Source organism: Amblyomma maculatum, chromosome 1 (genome assembly GCF_055883805.1).
Source record: "Amblyomma maculatum isolate TAMU_Amacu chromosome 1, ASM5588380v1, whole genome shotgun sequence".
NCBI lineage: Eukaryota > Metazoa > Arthropoda > Arachnida > Ixodida > Ixodidae > Amblyomma > Amblyomma maculatum.
In genome coordinates this window covers 238,582,994-238,604,694 of record NC_139344.1, presented here as the reverse complement: position 1 = coordinate 238,604,694, position 21,701 = coordinate 238,582,994, and the positions used below count along the sequence as shown (strand labels likewise).

At 49.0% G+C, this 21,701-nt stretch overlaps 1 protein-coding gene and 1 pseudogene across 1 annotated transcript; both read left to right on the top strand.

Moving 5' to 3' along the window:
* The first annotated feature begins 4,227 nt into the window (after positions 1 to 4,227).
* On the top strand, positions 4,228 to 13,572 carry LOC146206003 (uncharacterized). The gene is made up of 2 exons (XM_084586986.1): positions 4,228 to 4,395; positions 13,156 to 13,572. Exons 1-2 carry the CDS (start codon positions 4,255 to 4,257, stop codon positions 13,414 to 13,416), a joined length of 402 nt encoding a protein of 133 aa, XP_084443112.1. The 5' UTR covers positions 4,228 to 4,254; the 3' UTR covers positions 13,417 to 13,572.
* A 2,904-nt stretch (positions 13,573 to 16,476) lies between these two features.
* LOC146206002 (uncharacterized) lies at positions 16,477 to 21,647 on the top strand (annotated as a pseudogene).
* Positions 21,648 to 21,701: the final 54 nt, after the last annotated feature.

The following is a 21,701-nucleotide window of genomic DNA, read 5'->3' as shown; positions in this document are numbered from 1 at the left end:
GCTAGCACTACATCTAGAGGTAAATATTTTTGCTAGAGGTAGTTCTAGTTGCTACATTTTAGACGTAGTGTATGCTTCTACCTAGCAGATACTGCCAGCAGTTACTAACTAGTTAGTAACATATGTGACAAGCAGTTACCACCCTTAAAGTTAGTAACCACTACCTTGCTTTAGAGTGTAGGGTGAACATTCGAGGTCGCATAACTGCCGGAATTTGCACTGGCACGCCATTCTCTTAGCTCTACGCATGAACGGAAAGTCCCGGCAGATGTTTACGGCTAGACAAAGCGGTTGCGCGAGATTATGGCGAATGCCAATGAAAAGGTGAACCGCAGGCTCGGTAAGAACACTTCAAGTCAGATGGCTAAGACTACGCGCAAAGAGGCATTGGCTCTCAGCGAGGAAGACTCGGAATTCGAGCGCAACTACGTACTCACTGGCGTGATCGCGACGGGTCGTGCGCTCACATGGGTTAAACCATTCGAGGTTGCTGAGATGCTTTCGCGGCAGCAAGGTGAAAGGCCCGAGTTCGGGCTCAATCGGCAGACCCATGCCAACAGTACTTTCCAGTGAAAACGACTGTAGGAACGGAAAATGCACGTGCTGAACGACTCATATGCTAGCGAACCCCAGAGAGATTTCTACGCGCAGCACTGCAGCCCCGGAAGGCAGTGAAGTCGCTGCTACAACGGGAAAAATGCCGCGCATGACGCAAACAGGGGCTCTGTAGCACTCACAGCCAGCGAAATCGCTGAAGGGTCGTTAAGTGGCGCGCATGGGAGATCACGCGTACAGTTACTTCGTGGGTATACCGCTACAACCCCATCATTCAGCGAGATCGCTGAAAAGTGGGCGAGCGCTCCGAGCGTGAGGCCGCGCACACAGCAACACCAGTGGCGTCGGCTGCCTATGTAGTGCGAGCTGCCGAGGGGGGAACGCCAGACGCGTGATTACGCGCGCAAGCGGATATAAGGGAAGGCAGTCTTTTCCGAGATGTTACAGTGCGGAAGGTAGGCGAAGTCGCCGAATGTCAACTACAAAGTTGCGAGAGGTCTCACGTGAACTTATCCGGCACGTGTCTATACACAAGCCGGCGACGCTCCTTTACGCGAAGCCTGTGCTGAGCACGCTCGAACGGGCCGAGCCCGCCGACTGGCCTTTCTTACGACACCGGCACTCCGGGCGCACGTACGGGCCCCGCCGTTTACTTCAGGCGGAGAGAGCGTTGAAGGCGATGTTTAGACGGCACGCCCCGTGACTGCGCCAGTGTACAAAGGTTTATTGGAGAAGCTCGCATTCGAGCTCGAACGAATATCTCACGAACTAGAGGGCGATGAGATACCAGTGCACTCTGACCTGTCCTGCCGTCGTCTGGGATTTCCCGGAATCGCGCACGCCAGTTGAACCCTGACTGGAGAGGATGAGCGAAGATGATAGAGCCCAGCCTCCTTCCTTGGTTGGCAATCCCCGGGACGTCGACGCTGCATGAAGTGAGCTGCCCACAACGATTCCAGCCTTAGAACTTTGCGCATTTGCCCCGGCAGCTGTTCCAAAATGCGGCCTGCACGCGGTGCCAGCCCGACTTCGGGGCAGCCCTGCTCGCTTTGGTCGCGGCGCCTACATACCCGAGTCCCGACTCCTGTCCTGCTGCATGGACCTGCTGAGGGACGAGCCGTGGGAATTCAACGTTCCCCTCGCCCGCATGACGGCGCGAACACCCTCTCTCTCTCTCTTCACGGGGAACTCTTATCTTTTTCCTCCCGTAGGGTGCCTCCTTCGCGCGGAGAGCAGGCTCGCATCGAGGCTCCCTATCTCCCGGCCTCCTTCCCCCAGAGCTACTGCGGAAAAGGCGAGGTGAGAGGGACTGCCGCAGCGCACCGGGCGGCCCCTCCTCCCACCTCTACTGTTCGACGAACAGGCATCTGCATCCTGGGAGGTGATGCCGCGACGCCGGAGAGCGCGGATGCTATGACCGAGAATGAAAATTGGGCACTCTCAATAATGAGCTTGGCCCGCTGGCTCTTCCTCGGTGTTTCGTTCTTCCTTGCCATGATGGCCAGAGCTAGTGGCGTGGCGTTTGGCTCTGAGAGTAAAGCCCGAGCTCCGTGAGAACCCCGACAAACTCTATCGAAGTTTGTAGGAGTATAATCAGTATAATGGTCACTTCACTCATTTGTGCTTAAAATAGTGAAAGACCATATCACTCTTCCTCGCGCGTGGAGGCAGTAGAGCGAGATCTGCAGGAGTAATTATAGGCTGCTTTATTCTTGCCACAGGAATTCCAGTTCTTAGAGCGCAGTTCCCTGTCGCTGCGGAGCCTGTCGTCTGCTACTCGGCCGTTCTCAAAACGAGCTTTAACATAAACGCTGTACCTAACCGAAATAAAGCTTATTAGCAACTACTAATTGAATCGATACGCTGGAACTGGTATACGTTATTTGAACAGAACGAGAAAAGAGCATTCATATCGTCTGCCAACCCGTCGATGGCACGTCCAGCTGTGCTAGTTTTTTTTGTTTTGTTTGTTATCGCTATGCGTTTCGTGTGAAATGGTTTATCGTGATAGTTCCGTTCGAGGATAAGCTCCATATGATTCTGGACCAAGTGGAACAGCTCCTAACCTCTCAGAAAGTAGAAGGGATATCATTGGCTCCAATCAAACTAAGTCTGGCGTTGTCTGACTACCGTGTCTGATTATGCGTATTCGATGCTTCCACTCTGTAAACTACGCTCAGCCGAACTGAACCCGAGCTATTTGGTTTCTTCGTAAGGATTAACGTTTAAGGGCCCTAAAAACATTTTTCCCCGAGGCGATTTTTGCACTTTTGATTTCATTTTCTTCTAATTGGACCATTCCTAATTCTTCTGTTCAGCGTTGTCTTCTTTTCATTTATTTTCAATTGGTTTTACCTGCGATGGCATCTCGTTCGGTGTGGTCTTTCTCCCCCATTTATTTTATTTAACTGTGTCTTGAGAGTTTCGCAATAAAGGGGCATGAAGTTGCGCCAGTCACTTCAGCTGAGAGCGGTTGCCTCTCGCGGGAAGTTGCAGCAGCACGTGAGCCGTTGGCAGACTGGCGAACGCTTCCCCGACAAAGACGAGGAAGAAGACGGGCTCTGCGAAGCCATTTTTTCCAGAGGCCGACAGCAACAAGAGTTCCTGATCGCTGGTGACGACGAGATGAACGAGTCGGCGACTGCATCAGGCACAGGAAGCTCGCCCCAAAGAGCGTCATCCATGCAGAGTCAGCAGCAGCAGCGAGCGGACCCGGCGGGCGATTCTAGCCCGTCACCCATCTGCCTCCCGGAGGTGGAAATCAAAGATGTGCTGAGGATCTGGTGCTCTCGCAGCCATCCGAGCCAGGTACGCCCCGTACGGCCCGCAGCCGCCTACGTTATGCGCAACGCAGACTAAAACAACAGCTTTGGCCGCATGAGAGAGGCCTCCAGGCGGACGAGTTTTGATTCGCTGTAAAATGACGTGGCCATAGAACAAACCGAGGTTTCTTTAACCTGTTCTGTTTGCCCTTTAGCGAGTGTTGTAGGCAAGAATAGGCGACTTAGCGACGTTCTTTCGCGTCTTCAACACACAGCGCTTGCGTGGTATTTGCCCGAATTTCGCAGAACGCAGGCGCTGCTTGGACATCGCTGCAGAGTACAAACCAGTCCACCTACAATGGAGGAAGGGGGCTATGTGCTGGATAGCTGCGCTGCGATCATTGTTTTTTTTTTTTTTGCTTCATGCGGTTATTGCGTGCGCCCTCTATGGACATATTTATGAGGTATTAGCCCTTTATATCAAGGATGCCGAGTTCTTTCAGAGAACGTCAGATGTTACTGCACATATTAATTGCTCAATGGCCCCGAAATTTATTATCGACGTTCTCAATGGGGTCAGTCTTGTATAAAGCTAATAGGAGCTGATGCGAACGAAAACGCTCCCGATCGGATTCTCAAACATTGATAAGCTACAGCTACAAAAGCTCAGTTCTTGGTTCTTCCTGAATTCTCAGCTCTTCGCCAAAGCGCTCACCTTTCATTAGATATTTTCTGACTGAAGAGTGTGAAAGCAGGTCCTTCTTCTGCTCTGTCAGACACCTGCACCCGCCGGCCAAAACAAAGCCTAATACGAGTGCTTCATGAACGTCTCACTTCTGACGAAGCGCACGCGCTGTACGTATTCGTCGCGTGCCTGCAAGAATCTTCTTTTTCCGGTCGTCAGCAGCAGACGAACCAAGGCGGCCCCAGCGCCTGGATGGCCGCGGAGCTGGAGACGACATGTGGCGAGGTGATCGAGTTCAACCTCAACCTTCCTGCCGGGGATGTTTCGCCGGTAAAGGGATATCGAAAAAAGAAACGCCGACAACCAAGATTTCCAAAAAAGTCACGTCTACAGGTGCGTAATTGCGCGACTCGACTCGAGGTAGGCCCCATATTTTGCTGCTCTGGCGTGCAATGCGGGTCCCATTGTCAAACTTTTATTTCCCACGGGCCGATAGCTAGAGAGAAGGAAAAAAGACGAGTGATGAAAATAAATCACAGACAGAGTTTGCTATGTTTGAATAATATTCGTAATTTTCTGAAATCCTCGGCTAATCTGGTGGAATCCGCCGAAATCCTGTAAGATGCTTACTGCCCGCTAGCTCCCCTACGAGGTACCGTTGACTGCGTAATCGAAGCCCGTTCACAGCAGCAAGGACCGGTTTTTAGCCCTGCTGAGCCATCAGAAGAGCGCTGTAGATAGAGACCCTCTTTAAACGACAAGTTACCGCACTAAGACCTATTTGGCCGCCTATTTTCTCGCCGGCAGAACGAAACTGGCAGGATGTACTAATTTCAGTAACCTTTTATCGGAGAGCGCTTCACCTCGTACATGCATGTCGGCACGATAGCGGCAGAAGGCGAGATAGTGCCTTTTCGGCCTCCCATATTCTTGACGGACACGTTCTGCAACAGTGCGCAACACGAATTATGCCCTATTAAACACTAAAAAAAAAAACAAGTTATGTCACCTTGGGCCACAACATGGTACTGTGTGCCGAACCGAGAAGGCTGCACAAAAATGGCATGTCATATTTATGAGAAAGAAACAGCGGGTGTCTCCTATGTCAAGTCTTACTGAAGCGATCGATGCTGGTTGCCCCAGGACGTTTCGTGAAATGTAGCGTATACAGTCGACTTCCCCGTGACGATATCAATGTCTCGTATAGAGTGCGAAGTCCATCATCTAACCTTTCTGGGCGGAAAAGACGTCACAAATGTCGTACGTATGAATTATGCCGCTATTGTGTACTAAAGCATGGGTTGAAAATGTAAATTTACTGTCTCCAAGCGCAAGTTTTCTAGCGAAGGTATAACTTGGTGATTGCGAAAGCGGTGTGCGCGACATCTTTGCTTTATATTTCCTCGTAGTGAAGCGCAGGCAGCTTTGCCGGCAGCCAGATTAGATAGCCATCAATTTGTACGAAAAAGTTGTGGTTCTTGTAGCTGCTTTTGAAAAGAATGCATCGATGTCATCACTGTTCCTTATTGCCAATCTTTACAGACTCCGCAGCCGCCAATTATGCGCCGGGTGCACACATTCTACACACTGTTTGTAGCCGTTTTGTTTCGATGGCATTTGGTAGATTCATAAAGCAAAGCGAAAGGTCGCACGCTGGAAGTGTCAATAGGATATCGAGTAGTATTACCTTAATATGACAATCATTGAAAGTGTGCCGATATATAGTTGCTCGCAAGCATCTTTAAAAGCGCTGTAGGTTGACTGAAAAAGTTGGTTTTAGAAAATAAGGTTTTCGAGATAAAGAGAAGCTTTGGCATAGTAATATCATGGTTGGCGGACGTCAAAAACGTAGGTTTTAATTAAAAGCTGATAGTTAGCTATCGCCGATAGGCGGCCGTTTGCAATTAGTGATTGTAGCCGGCAGGTAGTAATAACCATACAATCTTTCAGAATTTGAAACTCGGTTACCCACGCCGCTGTGGCTCAACTATTTTTAGCTATTTCTCGTGCCATTTGAAAACCGCGGGCCGGCGGCAGGTGAAAAGCAACTTCAATCAAATGGAATCACTCTGTCAGGTGGTCCGCACTGTTCCGCGTACCCAGGCTCGAACACCGTGACAATGCTCGCGTCTGCTGGCGCTGCGCCGATGAAAAGTGACAAGGTGCTCCTACGGCACCAGCGGCGAGCATATACTTTGATGTTGCAAGGCGAGAGTGATAAACGCCGAGAGCACATGTAAAGCAGCATGAAGCGGGGCGAAGTATTCAGAAAAAAAGATGGTTGTGGTTTAGCTCTGGTTAACATTAGTTGAATTGCGAAAGCAATGGCGCAAGCTTCTTTTGCCTGATACATTATTCCCCTATCACTCCCTATCAGTGTAAGGTGATACATTATTGGGGACACTTAAGCTCATCCTTAAAGGGTATGACGGGAGAGTGTAAACTTCCAGCCCACATATAAAGTCACGCTTCAAACAATCCGTATATGGATGTGCCTGCGTGTCGCAGGGGTAACGAGAATGCAAACGGTTCTGGCAGGCTGATTCTAATATCACCCTCCCCTATGAAAGGAGCGACCCAAGTTGGCAGCTCCTGCCCGTCGCATGGAGGAAACGTGAATTCAAACATCATGGCAGGCTGATTCCACCGAGACGAAGCGCGCTTATATCCGCGAAGCGTCACTAGTGCTTCACCTTGTCGACTCATAAAGTTTGTACCACCACCACCACCGTTCTCTCCTCTGCCAGCAGGGCACGCATTCCCCACCTCACGTGGAACCGCCGCGGAGCGAGCGCAAGGGCGAGAGAGGAAAGAGCGAGCGAACGTCATTGCGTTTCTACGGCAACGGCGTTGCCGTGGCGGCGCGCATCATGGCTCAACGTCACAAACGTGGCTCAGTTTTTATTGCGAAATCAATACTACATCTGCCAAAGCGAGACCTCGGGTGGCCGCAGCTACGCCGTGAGTAGGTGTAGCTACGGTCTTCTCATAAAAAAAAATAAAAAAAAAATTTGCCTTCCGTGACATTTTTATTACCGTTACACCTATGCCACGGGCAGGAGCTGCCAACTCGGGCCACTCCTTTCATAGGGGAGGGTGATATTAGAATCACCCTGCCAAAACCGTTTGCATTCTCGTTACCACTACGACACGCTGGCAGATCCATAAGGCTTGGTTGAATCGTGACTTTACACGTGGGCTCGTAGCTTACGCTCTCGCGTCACACCCTTAAAGGATGAGCTTAAGTGTCCCAATAATGTAGCACCTTACACTGATAGGACGTGATAGGGGAATAATGTGGCAGGTGAGAGAAGCTTCTGGCGTTGCTTTCGCAATTCAGCGAGGGTTAACCAGACCTAAACAATTTTTTTATAGCGAAGAGTGTGAAACAGGCGTTGGCCTTTGTGGATTTCAACCCACAGGCTAACTTGAAAGAAATCGCCGATGCATTGGGATGTAGTTTTTCTTCTGTTTGAAAAGTTTTCAAAAGGCACAACATGCATCCGTACAAGGTTGCCTGCTCCAAGCAGTGGGAGGGTCTGATTTTCAGCGCCGGCTCGATTTCAATAACTGCTGCGGCCCTAGACGATATAGAGCTCCCACTCAACCCGAAAAGCCGCTGCCTGTCCGTCCGTCCGTCCGTCCGTCCGTCCGTCCGTCCGTCCGTCTGTCTGTCTGTCTGTCTGTCTGTCTGTCTGTCTGTCTGTCTGTCTGTCTGTCTGTCTGTCTGTCTGTCTGTCTGTCTGTCTGTCTGTCTGTCTGTCTGTCTGTCTGTCTGTCTGTCTGTCTGTCTGTCTGTCTGTCTGTCTGTCTGTCTGTCTGTCTGTCTGTCTGTCTGTCTGTCTGTCTGTCTGTCTGTCTGTCTGTCTGTCTGTCTGTCTGTCTGTCTGTCTGTCTGTCTGTCTGTCTGTCTGTCTGTCTGTCTGTCTGTCTGTCTGTCTGTCTGTCTGTCTGTCTGTCTGTCTGTCTGTCTGTCTGTCTGTCTGTCTGTCTGTCTGTCTGTCTGTCTGTCTGTCTGTCTGTCTGTCTGTCTGTCTGTCTGTCTGTCTGTCTGTCTGTCTGTCTGTCTGTCTGTCTGTCTGTCTGTCTGTCTGTCTGTCTGTCTGTCTGTCTGTCTGTCTGTCTGTCTGTCTGTCTGTCTGTCTGTCTGTCTGTCTGTCTGTCTGTCTGTCTGTCTGTCTGTCTGTCTGTCTGTCTGTCTGTCTGTCTGTCTGTCTGTCTGTCTGTCTGTCTGTCTGTCTGTCTGTCTGTCTGTCTGTCTGTCTGTCTGTCTGTCTGTCTGTCTGTCTGTCTGTCTGTCTGTCTGTCTGTCTGTCTGTCTGTCTGTCTGTCTGTCTGTCTGTCTGTCTGTCTGTCTGTCTGTCTGTCTGTCTGTCTGTCTGTCTGTCTGTCTGTCTGTCTGTCTGTCTGTCTGTCTGTCTGTCTGTCTGTCTGTCTGTCTGTCTGTCTGTCTGTCTGTCTGTCTGTCTGTCTGTCTGTCTGTCTGTCTGTCTGTCTGTCTGTCTGTCTGTCTGTCTGTCTGTCTGTCTGTCTGTCTGTCTGTCTGTCTGTCTGTCTGTCTGTCTGTCTGTCTGTCTGTCTGTCTGTCTGTCTGTCTGTCTGTCTGTCTGTCTGTCTGTCTGTCTGTCTGTCTGTCTGTCTGTCTGTCTGTCTGTCTGTCTGTCTGTCTGTCTGTCTGTCTGTCTGTCTGTCTGTCTGTCTGTCTGTCTGTCTGTCTGTCTGTCTGTCTGTCTGTCTGTCTGTCTGTCTGTCTGTCTGTCTGTCTGTCTGTCTGTCTGTCTGTCTGTCTGTCTGTCTGTCTGTCTGTCTGTCTGTCTGTCTGTCTGTCTGTCTGTCTGTCTGTCTGTCTGTCTGTCTGTCTGTCTGTCTGTCTGTCTGTCTGTCTGTCTGTCTGTCTGTCTGTCTGTCTGTCTGTCTGTCTGTCTGTCTGTCTGTCTGTCTGTCTGTCTGTCTGTCTGTCTGTCTGTCTGTCTGTCTGTCTGTCTGTCTGTCTGTCTGTCTGTCTGTCTGTCTGTCTGTCTGTCTGTCTGTCTGTCTGTCTGTCTGTCTGTCTGTCTGTCTGTCTGTCTGTCTGTCTGTCTGTCTGTCTGTCTGTCTGTCTGTCTGTCTGTCTGTCTGTCTGTCTGTCTGTCTGTCTGTCTGTCTGTCTGTCTGTCTGTCTGTCTGTCTGTCTGTCTGTCTGTCTGTCTGTCTGTCTGTCTGTCTGTCTGTCTGTCTGTCTGTCTGTCTGTCTGTCTGTCTGTCTGTCTGTCTGTCTGTCTGTCTGTCTGTCTGTCTGTCTGTCTGTCTGTCTGTCTGTCTGTCTGTCTGTCTGTCTGTCTGTCTGTCTGTCTGTCTGTCTGTCTGTCTGTCTGTCTGTCTGTCTGTCTGTCTGTCTGTCTGTCTGTCTGTCTGTCTGTCTGTCTGTCTGTCTGTCTGTCTGTCTGTCTGTCTGTCTGTCTGTCTGTCTGTCTGTCTGTCTGTCTGTCTGTCTGTCTGTCTGTCTGTCTGTCTGTCTGTCTGTCTGTCTGTCTGTCTGTCTGTCTGTCTGTCTGTCTGTCTGTCTGTCTGTCTGTCTGTCTGTCTGTCTGTCTGTCTGTCTGTCTGTCTGTCTGTCTGTCTGTCTGTCTGTCTGTCTGTCTGTCTGTCTGTCTGTCTGTCTGTCTGTCTGTCTGTCTGTCTGTCTGTCTGTCTGTCTGTCTGTCTGTCTGTCTGTCTGTCTGTCTGTCTGTCTGTCTGTCTGTCTGTCTGTCTGTCTGTCTGTCTGTCTGTCTGTCTGTCTGTCTGTCTGTCTGTCTGTCTGTCTGTCTGTCTGTCTGTCTGTCTGTCTGTCTGTCTGTCTGTCTGTCTGTCTGTCTGTCTGTCTGTCTGTCTGTCTGTCTGTCTGTCTGTCTGTCTGTCTGTCTGTCTGTCTGTCTGTCTGTCTGTCTGTCTGTCTGTCTGTCTGTCTGTCTGTCTGTCTGTCTGTCTGTCTGTCTGTCTGTCTGTCTGTCTGTCTGTCTGTCTGTCTGTCTGTCTGTCTGTCTGTCTGTCTGTCTGTCTGTCTGTCTGTCTGTCTGTCTGTCTGTCTGTCTGTCTGTCTGTCTGTCTGTCTGTCTGTCTGTCTGTCTGTCTGTCTGTCTGTCTGTCTGTCTGTCTGTCTGTCTGTCTGTCTGTCTGTCTGTCTGTCTGTCTGTCTGTCTGTCTGTCTGTCTGTCTGTCTGTCTGTCTGTAGTCCTGCCCACCAGTATGTGGCAGGTGGTAGCTGGCAGGTGGCATGGCCGGCCACTGATTGATCGGCGGGTCATTGTGTCACGTGTGTGACGTCACGAGACCACATGATATGTCCGAATCTGTAGAAGTTGCCATCTTCATCTGCGCACTTCAGACGGGAATCGAATCCGGCCAAACACGAGTCAGACACGCTTCCTCTCCTGGGCCACGCAGCCGCGTTGGTGCAGATTTGTTAAAGCGGGGCTTTCTGCCTGTGTCGCTCCCACCAACTCGGGCAGCATACATGCTGTGACACGTGTACCGAGCTGTGCCAGTTTAGTTGACGCGAAATCATAGAAAATCGACGTAAATCGTCTAAACCAGGCTAACGATAATTCATGGTCATCCCCAGGCTAAACTGCTCGGTCGTTTCTTTATTTTACCCTTCTAGCTTTGCGAAAAACTCCGAACAGAGGAAATGAATGTATTAAGGCAAGGCTTAATTTTTGTTGAATCTGATAGTTGATCGAGAGTGGTTAAGTTAGCTGGGCACGCCGAATGACTGATAATTCTGCTTCAGGATCGCTAAGTAAACATCATAGAAATCATTTGCTTTTTAATATTAATGTGGTGATTGCATGTCGGAAGGACCTGTATTGATCGCCGTGATCTCGAAATTACGAGGCATGTTTAATTTCATCAAACAATTACGGTTTCAAGTGTACAAAGTGGTATTTTGTAGCGGCGAACATTGCGACGTAGTCATCCTCGTTCGACGAAAAAGATTTCTTTTTTTTTTTTTCAGCAAGGGTAATATATTTAGGTTCCAGTTAAGGATACCTTCGCTCCTACCTGGCTTTACTCCAAGATAATGCCTGATGTGTATCAAGTAAATCACAGCGAGAGCTGTACACGAAAGCATTTTTCCGTGGATTATGTCACTCATGGTCGTCCGTTCTCAGCGTTGGATGCAGTAGCTGAAAACTGCACACGAATCCTATTCTTGATTTGCTGGTGCCTGTTTCGGCTCCAGCGAACCTGACGAAGTGAGATGGGAAGAATATGGCTACACCGTAGAAAGGGAATCGAACTATTGGGTCAAGGGGGATCCTCTGCTCACAAGACAACTTTTGGTCTGGAGGACTAATTCGCACAGACGATTCTCATCGTCGAAACGCTAGTTTGCGAACTGAGGCTCCCTCTCAACCCTTGTTCGGTTGTTTCACAAAGTGAGACAATGTTACTGTTTTCAAGGGTCCTGTTAGTTTCAATCGATAAGCTGCCTCAAGTCATGCCACATGCATGCAAACAACAAGGAAATCAGTATAATTATAAGATCAGGCTTCAAACTGAAGCACAATTTCTCCATCACCGGCCAATATCGCAGGTAAACTGCGACGCGTCATCGTTACTTTTGACACAGATATCAGAGGCCAGGCTACGCGACAATTCGCATCATAGAGGTGATCACGGGCTCTTTTTCTGTGCTAAAGTCACGCGTGTGAGTCGAGGGGCATGGAATCTCGGTGCACATGGAGTACAGCTATGGATCGCGAAGAAAAAAAGGTTTGAGCGTGTGACCATAACAAAATAAATGTAGCCAGACTGTGTTTCCATCCCGCGGCCACGAAATAGGCCAGCTTCGTTGGCCACTGCACGAGTGCACTGCGCCATCTCTAATCAGTGTAATTCTGCCACTCTCTCGCGCTGTGTACATTGCACGCCGTCATGCTCATCAACTTCTATCGGTGCGCAGTAACTCCAGAATGGCACCATATCGGATTTCCCTCGTAAGGGGCTTTATCATTTCCCAAACGTTTATTGCAAGCCACCACGAAGGTCACCAGTCACCCATTTTTCCCTTATTTGAGTGAAGCCTGACCTTGAAATCTCACCTTTGGACTGAACGCGAAGGGAAATGCAAACGTGCTAACGCGCATACTTCGCATTTAACCAAATAATCTAAATCGACTGTTATGGTTTCTAAAAGACAAATTTTTCTCCAGAAATTAAAACATATCTCCCCGCAGGAGAAGCACAGACAGAATTTCTCACAGTAAAAATCGCACACGATGAGATTGGCATATGTGCGTGATTAGTAGTTTTCCTCTGCAAGCAATGAAGACAAACACTTTGTCCCCCCCCACCCCCCCGTCTTCTTTGTCTATTTTTTATCTGGCTTTGCACCCTGTCTGTACCTGTCTGAGGCGTGATCTGCATTTTTTGAGGCTGCAAGGCTTAATAAGAGGAGTGCAAGGATCCCAGTGTGTTCGATGGAGCAATGGAGCTGTCCTAGTTGGTAGCTCCTTCCATCTCGACCATGTCATCTGGCCTCGCGAAGTCACACAATCCACCGACAAGTCAGGGCTGCGCCATGTCAGTCGCCAGCTGCCACTTTCCTGAGGTCGTGATTTTTGAAGACTGCGAGGCTTCAAAGGATCGACACCGACGGTAGCAGCCAATATTTCCCTGGCATGATGGCAGTAATGCTCACGCGTTAAACGTAGACATTGGATTTAGTTAACGTTAGTATCCTCTATCTGCGTGCACGCGTCCTCAGGATTCTAGCCGAGGAAAGCAGTCACGACGGCCGAAGCGACGGGGAGATAAAACCGTGTGTTGCCTAAATTCAACTTTCAGACATGACCCAAGATTCCTCACTGTAAAAGCAAGATGCATGAATTGAAAATGTAACGTAATAGTATGGACAACCCTACTTCGAGCATAAATCCGGCTTCTTCCTGCATAGGCCTGAGTAAGGTTGTCCGTCTTCAGTGGGTTGCAGCGGATTCGACTTCCAGCCACGTTGAGCAACGGACGCGTTTGCGAGTGTGCTCCTGCCTAACCGGACTGTTATCTCCTGCTTGCAGCTGCTATCTGAGCTCGTCACCGACCCCGCCGTCCGGCTTGCTGCCGGCGGCCACCGCTGCTAGGTATTACCGCGTCAGTTATCTTTTTTTCCGTGCTTGTTTGCCCTCGCAGGGAAACTGCAATCCATCAGGTGTCGCTGCTGTGGATGCGGACCTCGATGCATCAGGAACCTCTGCTGACAAGGCAGGGCCATGGATTCTAGTAAAGAATGTGCCCAGTGTTACCTTGGCTCCCAGGGTGTCGCTGCTCCCATGCAGCAACCGATTTGGTCTGCTTGCGGATCTTGAGGAAAATAGCACTGAAGGCAAGTGTGAGGATATGCTTTTCATGAGCTTCGCTTCATTTCTACCGCCCCAAACGGACAGGAATTAGCGCGAGGCTCATTCCCGTTGGCGACTGACCGGCAATACACTAGCTGCAACATGTGCGACTATCTCCAGACGATCGGCGAAAGTCAATCGCTGCCCACTCCCATTATTTCTCAGAGCGAGGAAGTGTCTAGACAAAAGGTAATTATCAGCGGCAAAAAAAGAACCTCATAAAATACGTGGGCCCCGCGCAAATACCAAAATACCATCATCCTTCGTCCTAAGCAACCATGCCGAATCATGGATGAGTACTTTACACGGATAGAAAGCATAACGTGCCACGTCTCGGCTTATCCCCGTATCTCTGAGGAAGATGTTATACGGGAGTTTTCGGTCCGCTACTTAAGCCAGAGCAACCAGCTCGCCGTAGACGTGGTGGATTCCGAGGTTCGAGATGCACTTCTCGCTATATAGTCCTTGCCAATCAATGGGAAGGACGTGCCGTTTCAAGCATACGAAACCGCTGATCATAATAAAATCAGAGGAATTATTAGAAATACTGGCGATATGACTTCTGGGGAACTGATCTGCTATTGGCATTGCCGCAAGTGCTAAATACTGCAGGCGCGCTCGCTTGGTGACAAATGCACTGCCATGATCACTTTTGAAGGCCTGCCCTAAAAGTCGGACTGTGGTCTTTTACGATTCGTGTTTTTCCGTACCTTCGCGAGTTGCGGTTTGTGATAATGTCATAAGATAGGGCATCGCAAGGAGCAATGCCCCAACGCCGGCACAGCAGGATTATCCACTTGCGGCTTGTGGCGACAGTAAGAGGGCACGCAATACACTAACACAAAACCGAGGGGCCGGAATTGCGGTGGTTCTGATTTGACCACGGCCAAAAATGGTCCAAAATGGCGTCAGATAAGCTAAAAAATTGCGCAAAAGCTTAAACCGCCTGCAAAACATGAACGCAAGAAAAGGCAAGCACGGGGACGCCAGCACAGCGAACTCGAGAACGAAAGCGAACAAAACTCGTCCACACCGGTAGCCAATGTAACACGGCGCAGTTTCTACACCAGGCTGAAGGCACCACCTCGCAGACCTAGAAAGCAGCCAAACACCTACGCTAAAGTTGCTAAACAGGAGAAAGAACGAATAACAGCCAGTCATAAAAATGCATCGTCAGTTTCACCAGGTCATCTCAAAAGGAAGTAGATAAGCTAAAGACAGGGTTCTTGCAGTATCCTCCCGCTTTAAAAACACTACAAGATTTCGAGCGACATCTTGAAAAAGAATGGCAAAATTAGAGCAATACATCCTCCAGGGTCCAACAACTTATTAGCCGGGCCATAGAAACAAGCGTCCACACCATCATGGAGCGCCTTATGCTTTCGGGCACGTTCCCCTTTGGCACTACTCATTCAACGAGATTGGCGGTAGGGAAAACAGTCATACGTTCCACCAGTGACGATGGACGAGGTCAAGAAAGCATTAGAAACTATGAAAAGGGGGAAATCAGCTGGAGAGGAGAAGATAACTCAAGATTTGCTGAGGGACAGGGGGGATATCATGCTAGAAAAACTGGCCACTCTGTATACGCAGTGTCTGGTGTCATCGACGGTACCGGAACCATGGAAGAATGCAAACATTATCCTCATTCATAAGAAAAGGGACTCTAAGGACCTTAAAAATTACAGAACAATCGGCTTACTATCTGTTACGTATAAGGTATTTACTAAGGTAATCGCTAATAGAATCAGGACTACCTTAGACTGCAATCAAACAAAGGATCAAGCAGGTTTTCGGAAACGGTACTCTACTATCGATCATATCCATACCATCAATCAGGTGATAGAAAAATGCTCGGAATATAACTAGCCCTTATACATAGCATTCATTGATTACGAAAAAACATTTGACTCAGTTGAAACCTCGGCGGTTGCAGGCATTGCGAAATCAGGGGGTAGACGAGCCGTACGTGAAAGTGCTGGAAGATATATATAGTGGCTGCACAGCGACCATAGTTCTGCATAAAGAAACAAAGTTCCCATAAAGGAAGGTGTTATGCAAGGAGACACAATCTCCCCAGTACTAATCACAGCTTGCTTAGATGAAGTATTCAAAAACTTGGAATGGGAGCAGTTAGGGACAAGGGTAGATGGAGAATATCTCAGTAATCTGCGATTTGCTGATGACATTGCCTTGCTAAGTAACTCGATGGATGAACTGCAAATAATGATTGATGACCTAAACAGGAAAAGTAGAAAGGTAGGCTTGAAAATCAATATGCAGAAGACTAAGGTAATGTTCAACAGCCCCGGGAAGGAACAGCAGTTTACATTAGGTAGCCAAGTACTGGAAGTAATAGGCGAATATGTCTACTTAGGACAGGTAGTAACCACAGATCAGGACCATGAAAAGGAAATAACAAGAAGAATAAGATTGGGATGGAGCGCATTTGGCAAGCACTCGCAGATTATGACTAGCAGCTTACCGGTATCGCTCAAGAGGAAAGTATACAGCAGTTGCATCTTACCTATACTCACCTATGGGGCTGAAACGTGGAGGCTAACCAAGAGAGTTCTACTTAAGTTGACAACCCAGAGGGCTATGGGACGAAAAATGGTAGGGGTATAGCATTAAGAGATAGGAAGCGTGGAGAGTGGGCCCGAGAAATAACTCAAGTTACCGACGTTCTAGCGGAAAGTAAGAAGAAATGGGCATGGGCCGGACATGTAGGGCGAAGAGAGGATAATCGGTGGTCGCTTAGGGTAGCAAACTGGATTCCAAGGGAACAAAAGCGTAGCAGGGGGCGGCAGAAAGTAAGGTGGGCGGATGAGGTTAAGAAGTTCGCAGGGGTCAAGTGGATGCAGCTAGCACAGAACCGGGTTATGTGGAGATATATGGGAGAGGCCTTAGCCCTGCGGTGGGTATAGTCAGACGGATGATGATGATGTTCCAACGACCCCGGCAGCGCGTGCTCTAGCTACCTCTCAGGCAGGTACAAACTTAAATATCTCTAACGCCACACAGACTCACCATGGCTAACTCCTGAGGGCCATTGTCGTGAGCAACCGTCCCACAATGCAATTAGCGCTCGCTTCGCAGCATAAGTGGGGGCATGATCGCCCGGTTCTTAGCAGGCAAGAGTCAGAGGTAAGACGATTAGCTATCGCCCTTCAGGAGGTCAATGGCGTCGTGCTGCGAATAATGGGCTATGATGGATATGCACCGTTGAAGACCTTACTGCGCCCACGAAAATGGCACTGTCCGCGCGGAGGGAAGTAGTGCACATAGTGCAGTGCGTCGCTCAGCGTCGTCATTTACCGGGTACAAGTCTCATCAGAGCGCGAATTCCTGATTCTCAGTCTACGTGGTTCCCAAAAACACGAGGAACAGGGCCGATGAGGGACCCATTGACCTCAGCTTCATTTCTCAATAATGCTTTATCTACAAGACGTTATACTGTTATGCGGGGACTCCAGCTCTCAGCACATCGTGTGGGGATACAACACATGCAGCCAGCGAGGCAGACTTGACTTGCAAGATGCCTCGAAGTACGGGCTGGCACTCTTTCAACACACTCGAAGCACACACTCCCTAGGACAGGCATGTCGGCAAGCAGTCTTACGCGTCACCTGATCTTGCCTGGAGCACCCGTCCACAACTTTTTATGGTAGTTGTTGGATGACTGCATGCGAAGGGACCACTTTCCTATACTTATACGCTTTCGCACATGCCACGTCAACACGAAGGTGAAGCCAGGCACGTCCACAAGGTTAAGCCATATTACACACTGGGACAAATACCGTGAAATACTGGGGTAGCAGTCTCCAGCCAGGAGCATTAGTTGGTATCACAACTATGCGAAGCCAAATGGAAGGCCGCCAAGAGCCTGCGGGTTCCTTCTGACCACCCCGAGCCTGATTGGCATTTTTTAGCCGTATGGAATAGAAGAGTCGGATTGTTGGACAGTACAGGATGTCTCGTAGTGTTGCGTACCACAAAAAAAGGTTACATAATATACGACGCTCCGTTGAAAATTATACCAATACGCTCGCATCAGACCGCTCGATCAGATGAATATTTGTGAACCTGTCAACAGGCAAACTCATCTTTCTAAAGTTTGGCCCATCCTGCGTTCTATGCGCGGCCAGCGGAAGACGAACGACGGGGCGGCACGCGTGGTCCTACGAGAAAGAATCGGCGCTCAGTCAGGCCGCTCAGATGTTCTTCCTGGAGATATCTTGAACCATAGACACCAATTACGAGAACAATCGACCTTTCGAGGACAGGGAACCACTTAAAGGCCCACTGTCCACCCTCCGGTAGAAAATATTTTCTTCCCCGGTGGCTGTGAGAATTCGCCCCATAACGCAAGGCCGCAAAATGTTTTTGAAAAGAGTAACTGATAGCGCAGTTACAGCCACCGCAATTACCCGAATCTGTCGTGTTTCTCTCCTCCCGTTCCATCGCAAATGTTTTTCACTCTCCTGCCTTGTCGTCTAGCCTCCGCAAGAAAAATTCCCCTTCCTCCTCCGCATTTGGCGGGAGGTAGGGCGTGGCACTCCGCCTGCGCGAAAAAAAAAAAAAAAAAAACGGGTGAGGGAGTGCGCGCCGTTGGATTCAGTCCGGCCGTGGCGAGGGAAAAGCGCGCAGCGAGCGATAGACACCCATCCTTCACCCTCAGACAACGAGACGGACCAATGGACGTCGTTTTCGACAAATACATCATAGCTGCGGATCGACAGGCCAGCGCAGGGAAGGGGGAAGCTGGCTTCCCGAAGAAGAACATGAGAGAGCTTTGATTTGTATTTTCGTTGCGTTGCGACGCGCGTGTCACTGTAGCATTTTGCACAGGTTATCTCCGGTACCTGATCGAAACACTGGGCTTTTTTGCTTAGAAGGGCCTTCCCTGGACAGTGACCCTTTAACACTCCCTTCACCATGCCCGAGCTGGAGCATACCCTGCAGCATGCTAATGCGCGTATTAGTCCGGGATGCGATCAGGTGTACGTTGCCTACCTACGCGGTTTACCCCCCGAGTACAAGCAAGCTTTTTTAGAAGAGTTTAACCGAATCTGGGATGCTGGGGTACTGCCCTCCACTTTGAAGTTCTCAGTAGTCAAACCCATTCCTAAGCCTAAGCGGATGATTGTGTGCTATACTCCGAAATTAAACATATGTCAGATCAGGTAAAACTTAATGAGGCTTTTCAGAAAATTAGTGCCTGGTGTGATGCATGGCAGATGCCTATCAACTTTCAAAAAACCGTGTATATGAGAATCACTCACAAGAAAAGTCCACTGATGTTCCAATATTCACTTGATAACAACATTCTTTCCGAAGTCTCACACTACAAATATCTAGGGATATGGATTAGTAACAACCTTGACTGGACTAAACATATTGATCAAACTGTAAATAATGCAAACCGTAAACATTTTTTTCTTAGGCGTGCATTGAGACTTTCCACACCCCGAGTTCGGCTTCTAGCGTATAAATCGATTGTCCTTCCAATATTAGATTATGCGGCAATAATTTGGGATCCATTCACCAAAACAAACGTAAATAAAATTGAAAAAATACAAAAGAAAGCAGTACGTTTTGTTTACAATAGCTATGGACGCACATCAGTAAGTGACCTCTTAAACAGGGCTGCTTTAATATCTATAACCAAAAGGAATCGCGTTTCTCGACTAAAGTTCTTATACCAATTGGTCAAAGGTCATTTTAAAATTAACATTGATGGACTAATATCTTTCTCTTCAGGTTATTCTACAAGACAACGTCACAATCTTACAATCACCCCTTTCACCCAGCGTAATAACTGCTTTAAATATTCCTTTTTTCCGCGAACAGTAACGGAGTGGAATCAACTTACTAACGACGAAGTCTTACAGCTATCTGTAACATCATTCATCGGCAATCTCAGTGCACAATAATGTCCTCTGTCATGCATTCCCGGTTCCCATTTTTGAACTGAATTTAATATCGTTCTGGGGCTCTTTCTTCATTTAATTAATTCCCTGTTGACCATGTTCACTGATGACTTGATAGTAGTGTAATTATATGCCCCAAAACCTTAGTGTACTTTTTTGTTGTGTTACGTCATTGAGCCTTTCATTTTTGCTGTTGTGTTTTGTTGCTTATTATTAATTTGTGGCCTTTTTACTTATTTGTAATATTTGTACTTACCTATTTTCTGTATGCTCACCCTGCGAAAATCCCTTCCTGGGATTGTAGTATTAATAAATAAATAAATAAAAATAAAAGAACAAGCCACTTCATACCTTATGCAAGCTCCGTCCTATCTCCTTAACCTCTTGCGTCTGTAAAGTAGTGGACAGCATGGTCAACAGGCGAATAATGCGATACCTTGGAGATTGCAACCTTTTGCCCCCCTGCACCATATGAATGGATTCTGCCCTGGACTATCCACTATATAAAAATATACAACTTCATAGCTGGTGCCCTAGACGGGCAAAGCTACAAGTCCACATTGGCCAGGAGACCAGTTCTATCCGCTTCAACTTAGTAGGCGTCCCCCCAAGTTCAGTGACCTCCCCAACCCATTTTAATACAGTTAAGCACCAGCTACCGAAACTACGAGGCGCCTTGCGAACGTGCCGGGTCTGAAGCACATGGCTTGTGCCGACTACGTCACCGTGTAGACACATCAGGGGTCCCTCGGCGAGCAGGGGAATGCCTTACACAGATCTCTTGGCATCATTCAAGACTACACCATGAAAACTGGTTTGGACACTACCCCGGATAATAACAAGTTCGTTGACGTTTACGATAGCCGGTCCACACCAAGGCAACGGGAAGAGAAGCAGCATTTTGAACTTTCCATCGGCAACCAATCCCTCACACGAAAACCCACGATCCGAACCTTGGTATGCACTTGAACGAGAACTGCACAGCGAACACTTGGATCAAACATGTCACAAAGACTACGAAACAAATTCTGCACTTTTTACGCAAAATCAGCAACCGCACTTCAGAGTAAATGAACGTGAAATGCTCCAATTCGTAGCTTTTCTTGTCGCGCGCATCATAAACCGTAAACCGTAAGCAGTTGCTCGCGCTCAACCGCTTAACAAGGCCAAACGCATCGTCGCGGGACTTCCGCGGTACACACTTCTCGATGCGCTACAGAGATGCATCAAACTCAATGACCTGTCTGAATTCTTTGACATGCACACCCTCACGCAGGAGACGAGACATCGGGGCACAAACGCCGGGTGCTACACAATCGTGCTCCTCGGGCACGATGTCATTGCAGTGCACATTTTTCCCAGCAAGACTCCGCCATTTGAAATCACACAATTCACTGAGGGGAAGCCATTTCCACTTCATATGGACGCGCATCAGCGAATTCGGCGTCGGGCTTATGCCAAAAGGCATGCTAAGGCTACGAGCTCATTACCTTCAATTCAATGTGAAGTGTGCGCAGCCGCTGCACTTCCTGCATGGGTAGCAAACTTGTTGTGACACTGCTTGGAACGACAAGGCAACCATAAATCAGGGCCGATAGCACCATACATCGGCAGAAGCGCCATTCGGCACCCAGGCAATTTGGAATCGGTTTTCTCAACTTCGTTTCAAACGGTTCCCGTTCACCATCGTGTGTATACAGACTCTCCAGCTGCCTACCGGGCATGCGCCAAAGTTATATATGCGGAACCTCCCTGTACTGCAGAAGATAAGGGATAACGCATCCTTGCTCCGGGAACGTGGTCAGCATGCCACCATCCACTGAATTCCCGTGCATTGCGGTAACATTGGAAATGAGAAGGATCCTACACTGGCGCATGCTCATCCTTCTACCACGCTAACCACAGCTTCCGATGCTCTATCTCCTTTGCTACCACATGAGGTAGCAAATCCAATCGCGGTCATGCATTCCACCAAACTACATCGTGCCGCTTACCTCATGACAGTGGGCAACCCCCTGTCTATATCTCCGCTTCCTCCGAAGGTATTTACGCCGCGAGAACAGATCATCCTGTGACGGATACAAACAACCACAATTCTTACGCCTTTCTTGCTGAACCGCTTTTCCTTGGGTGGTACGACGCCCCCTGTATCAGGTTCCTGCGATGCGGATCTCAACCACCTGTTAGGGGAATGTCCGCTCTACTTAAAATCTCGGCTTCGTGCCCTGGACACCATTAAACGGGGATAATGGCCTTCTTCTCTCTAGACCTGGGCTTACCCTGATCGTTCGCCTCAGACCGTGCCGTCGCGCCCTGGCGGCCAGTCCTTGCGTTTATCCGTCGGAGCTAGGTGCCGCTGTTCGGCGATCGCCTCCGCAACGTCCACGAGATGAATGTAACTCCC

Coding starts and splice junctions, on each gene's coding strand:
- LOC146206003 (XM_084586986.1), top strand. CDS start 4,255: ATGGCCGCGGAGCTGGAGACGACATGTGGCGAGGTGATCGAGTTCAAC. Junction 4,396..13,155: donor CAAAAAAGTCACGTCTACAG/GTGCGTAATTGC, acceptor TTGCCCTCGCAG/GGAAACTGCAATCCATCAGG.